The sequence below is a fragment of the Amborella trichopoda genome, chromosome 3 (assembly GCF_054954075.1).
Source record: "Amborella trichopoda isolate Santa Cruz 75 chromosome 3, AtrichopodaSantaCruz75HAP2 v2.0, whole genome shotgun sequence".
Taxonomy (NCBI): Eukaryota; Viridiplantae; Streptophyta; class Magnoliopsida; order Amborellales; family Amborellaceae; genus Amborella; species Amborella trichopoda.
In genome coordinates, this window is record NC_142338.1 from 50,295,342 (window position 1) to 50,300,941 (window position 5,600).

The 5,600-nt window shown below is 34.3% G+C and overlaps 1 protein-coding gene across 1 annotated transcript; it reads left to right on the forward strand.

Annotated features, from left to right (window-relative positions):
* On the forward strand, positions 1 to 5,103 carry LOC148782936 (transcription factor-like protein). The gene is given in 12 exon segments (XM_088861138.1): positions 1 to 394; positions 396 to 415; positions 1,638 to 1,733; positions 1,909 to 2,004; positions 2,105 to 2,149; positions 2,242 to 2,302; positions 2,526 to 2,594; positions 2,709 to 2,760; positions 2,807 to 2,895; positions 2,897 to 2,923; positions 3,094 to 3,187; positions 5,012 to 5,103. Coding segments are annotated over 12 exon segments (813 nt in total). The 5' UTR covers positions 1 to 322.
* The last annotated feature ends 497 nt before the right edge of the window (positions 5,104 to 5,600 follow it).

A 5,600-nucleotide genomic window follows, 5' to 3' on the forward strand; every position in this document is an offset into this window, starting at 1 on the left:
TTGTCTTCACACATCACTCGACATTCTTTCTTTTCTGGTTTTTCTTTTTTGGAGGAGGACTTTAACAGATGAGTGTATCATCCATACTTATTTTTTTTAAGTCGGAAGAAATATGGAAATCAGTTCTCTGCATAGCTTTTGCTTTGCAGGTATTATCTGCAATGGAAATTCATTTTTTGTTGTTATTATTTATCTTTGTCAGATTGAGAGCATCATATATGCTATATTTGTACTGTCAGATTGGATGGAAGTGTAGTACAGAGCCATCTACTTCCTTTTCAATCCCACAAACAAAGGAATTGAATTGTTTGCATTACAACTAATGTTATCTTATATTGTTCATAGGAAAAGGGAAATCAGTTATAGACTAAATCCCAAATATCAAGAGAATCTTTGGAAATACTTTGGTACATGGGTTAGGGCTTCATATCAAATGGCCAGTTGTTCTTTACGATGGAAAAATGCTCGCATGCACGTGCCTGTGCAAAATCATTAACACATTTGTTTACAGTGCGCAGATGAGATAGTTCGGAGTTATTGAAGTGTAAGAACAAATTATTTCATTTCCAAAAAAAAACAAATGTTTGGATTTACATTTGTTTACAGTGCACAGATGAGATAGTTCAGAGTTATTGAAGTGTGAGAACAAATTATTCCATTTCCAAAAAAAAACAAACCCTTTGCCAGATTCATCTTACTTTTGTAATACACAGAAAATCATAGCATGTTTCTTAGCTTATGAATTTCCTTTGTTGTTTTTTTTTAACATTGAAAAGAAAGAAATCCCAAAATCACCCCCCCCCCCCTCCCCCCTCCCCCCTCCCCAAAAAAGGCTAGCATTTGTTTGGTAAAATCACCTCAATTCTTGATGCATTTTCTGATGTAGTTTGTAAAGCAATGGTTCCTTTCTGGAAAAAAAGGAGGAAATCTTCGCTGAACAGGCCAAGTTGTCAAAGTGCTTTTCTTCCCTGGTCAAAGGCAGCCTCATATACTCATTTCTTAACACTGTAAGACTTCTCTCAAAATCATGGACAGGATATTGACCAGCTTGGGATACTCGGTTGAGGTTTTCCTCATTGTGGGGACTTATCACCGCTTCCCCTAAGGCCATATGCTGCTCTTGCAGAGCTCAGTTTTTCCTTTCAAACTAGTGACCTTTCCTTCAATTAACTTCGAGATTTTTGTCACTTTTTTTTCCCCTGAAATTGAATTAACTTCGAGATTGTTAATGGTAAGAGGCATCAAGGGGCCCGTCTCATGGGGACTACATCAGATGCAATGGGCTGCTCTTGTAGCAGGTATTTCTACCTTTCATTTTGGTTACCCTACCATTGAATCAAACCTTGAATGATACAATAAATCTAGGTTTATGTTATTGATTTCAAGTTCCATTCTATTATATGGAATTCACAATTTGTGTATGCAGCATATGTTCTCCTTCTTCAGGACTTTCTTAGGTTCATTTTTAGTTTGCAATCAGGATTTACTTAGATCAGTCTTAGTATGTACTATCCATAAAGTTGTCTGTACCTCAAGCAACTCATCTTTGCTGTCTTAACTAGTTTGAATTTCCACTATATGTTTTGTTTTGACTAAATTGCACATATTTTTAAGATCCAAGATTTTGAAAATTGTAGTGGGAGTTTGCCAAGAGAGCCGATGCCTTCAAGTGTTACTCTAAGGCTCCCAACCTTGGAGGAGGTAGATGCATATGCCCTTCAGCAATGGGAGTTTGCTCTTTCTGCACCTTTTGTTTGCCTATCTTTCAGGCAACTTAGAGAAAACATAGCTTGTTTTAAGACAGTACATCCTGTTACTATGATCCTCATTAAATTTGCCTTTTCAACTTAGCTATTGTGGCTACTTGATTCTGGTAGATGGAAAATTTTATAATCAAACAATTTTGTGATTCTTGCTGCAGCTTATCAATTCATCTTTAGTAGAAAGGAGTACAAACTTAAGCCCTTCAATGATAAAAGTTTTTCAGTGTGGTCTTCTTTCAAGGTCTTCTCCATCTGATGCTTTTGTACTCACATACTTCTTAATTAATCTGGCAATCTTTAAGTATTTACTGTTGACATTGTCTACTGTTAAAGTTTGACAGAGACAATGAAGCTCCAAAATTAACTGAGAATGGCTTCCAATTTTTTGGTATGCATGGCTTTCATTTCAGTGCACTAATTTGTTACTCTATTGTTCCGCATGCTGTCTTACATCTGTCTTACATATGTATGACACACAATTAATGGAGACCCATGCTCAACTCTGGTACATCATGAGAGAGTATATTTCTATTTCTGAGGCATGAATTGTAAATTGGTTGGTCTTGTATCTCTTATCTGGATCTCTAGTTCTATCAGTAAGGACATGGAACATAAACTTCAATCAGAACTTCTACATCGCAAAATTTATCTTCTGCATAGTACTTCTAAAGTTTTTTGCAGTCAATTGAATGCCAAAATCTTTGGATGAGATTTGGCTGGAACTATGTTGCTTGTCTTGTGTCTAACCTTTATTTGTTATAGGAACAGGGCATAGATACAGCAGAGGTAATTTGATTTTTATTGGAACCCAGTTTCCATGAAACGGGAGAGGTATCGCATGAAATTTGTAACTATTTTTCTGTTGTGTTTTCCTTTGACCCATTAGAATTTTTTTTTTTTTGTTCTATTTTTCCTTTGTCTTGAGTGGTAATCCTTTTGTTCTACGCATATAACATGAACACCTTAACAGAAGTGCAACAAATAGCTATAAAGGATAGCTATAAAGGACATTGCTGCTATAATTAACTCATATTATCTTCCAGTATTTTCTGTACAACATACCTCGTACCCATAAGGAAGGAAAGAAAGTTGGTTCATTCCCACAACGCTGGCTGATAATCTATCTGTCAGTTTTATCTGATTCATCATCGTGAAAAGAGGTCCTAACTTATGTGTCCATTCTCTTAAGTCTTTACTTATAGTTCTATTTGACTTATTATGGTTCGCAGACATGGTTTTGTTGCTTTCCATCCACTAGCTTAAATATAGTATCAAGTGTGTGAATTACCCAACTGGTTAATGAATACTTTGGTGAATTCTGTTTTCACATGGCTTTGTGGTTGTGGAGACAAATTTTAGATTGTATGCATATTCAACATCCAAATTGCATTGTCAAATACTTCGTCTTTTTTGTCGGTACGCATGTCTTCCTGTTTTATTACAAGAAGTTTCATGTGACTATGCACACTGGATGACATTTTGAAGCACAGAGAGGACACTTTTTTGGAAACCTCTGTGTATCATGAAAACTTGCATATTTTATGTAGAAATGCAACAATCTTACATTTTTTATGCTGTGTTGCTCAATATTCGTTCATGATAGAATCTCAGCTTCCCAATCTTATAGTTGGAGCCAATGGTTTAGAAAACGGATCGGTGACCCGGATCGGGCTTCCAAATAACCGATCCGGATAGGCGAATCGGCGATTCGAATCGGGAATCGGGTGAATCGGTCAAAATAAAGCTTAAAAAAAATCCGAAAAAATTATTAAAATTCATTATAAATATTGTTTTCTAGGAATTCAATAAGAAATGAGGGTACTCCATTAAGAATTTTCATGTTTTTGAATGAATATGCGAATATTGATATGTTCTTTCCCTGCATGAACCGTCCTTCAGCATTTAATTTACATCACACAAAAAGATAAACATAGAATTATCATGGAATAAGTATATCAACATACATGGACTACAATAAAACATAAAATTAGTAACATATGATCTAAAAATAAAATGATAGACGACGTTATTGTTCTTCTTGGTCACGCTGGTGCCATTGATTGAATTCGTTTAACAATTCATTAATTCGATATAAAAACGAATCATCGATATTAGCAGGCGTCTGACTATTCATAAATCCCTGAGTGTTAGTGTTTTGTTGTGTTCCCAATCTAAAATCCCCGAAGATTGTCCATCCTTGATGCTCACCTGCACTGTCGTGCTCATCCCTACACTGTTGCTGTTGGGACTCGATATGTGAATAATATGGCGGGGATAGGGTGGCCTCAGAATCATCATCTCTCTCATTTTCTCTTTGAATAATATGGATTAAAAAAAAAAAAACAAATTTTCAAAAAAATCGATCATAGATTAAAAAAAAAATCACAAATTTCCAAAAAATTCTATCATGGATTACAAAAAAAAATTCGATCATGGATTAAAAAAAAAAAATCACAAATTTTCAAAAAATTCTATCATGGATTACAAAAAAAAATTGGATCATGGATTAAAAAAAAAAAATCACAAATTTTCAAAAAATTCAATCATGGATTACAAAAAATTCGATCATGGATTACATAAAATTCGATCATGGATTACATAAAATTCGATCATGGATTACAAAAAATTCAATCATGGATTACAAAAAACTCTATCATGGGTTACAAAAAAAACAAAAAACAAAAAATTCGATCATGGATTACAAAAAAAAAAACAAACATTTCGATCATGGATTACAAAAAAAAAACAAACATTTCGATCATGTATTACAAAACATCGATCATGGATTACAAAAAATTCTATCATGGGTTACAAAAAAAAACAAAAAAACAAAAAATTCGATCATGGATTACAAGAAAAAAAAACAAACATTTCAATCATGGATTACAAAAAATTCGATCATGGATTACAAAAAATTCTATCATGGGTTACAAAAAAAAAAAAACAAAACAAAAAATTCGATCATGGATTACAAAAAAAAAAAAAAAAACCAATTTCGATCATGGATTACAAAAAAATCGATCAAGTATTGCAAAAAAATCTATCATGGATTACACAAAAAAAAAAAAAAAAAAAAAAAAAAATTCTGTACAAGACTCGCCGATTCACTGTATGGACTCGTCGATTCCGTACAGTGAATCAGCGAGTCACTGTACAGAATCGTCCCGATTCTCTCTAGAATCGGACGATTCCCGTTTTTTTTGTAGATTCGATCCATCCATGACGATTCTATAGTCGAATCGGGCGAGTCAGATTTGACTCGGTGTTTTTTTAAACACTGGTTGGAGCAATAACCAAAGAGGGCCTTTATACTGCTTTTGAGGATAGCATAACTTCATAACAGGTGTGCATTACAAATTTCATTATGAGTTTTCTTATCTATGTTACTTACCACTATGAGTGTATTTAGTAATTGTGATAGTAGTCTTAATATGAAAAGAAAAGACAAAAGGAAAAGCATATGTACACAATATTTAGCGGACACATTGGACTCAAATATAGCAAAGGTAGGCTCAAAAAGACGTGGTTAGAAGTAGTGAAAAAATATATATGAACTTTTAGCTTCATCGAGGGCATGGCCTTTGATAGAGACAAATGGCGGATCGGGATTTGTGTAGCCCAATCCCAATTACGTGGGAAAAAGCTATGATGATGATGATTTAGTATACAGCTTCGCAACGTGGTCATCCACCATTATTCTTGACAACGGGTAGTGGATACGGAGCTTGGTTCCCAATGACGAGCATTCACCTGCTTTTGGGTGCATTCTAATAATTATATCTTGTATTTGGCTCGTTGCTAAAATTTTATAGAATAGGTATCTAGACCTCACCTACA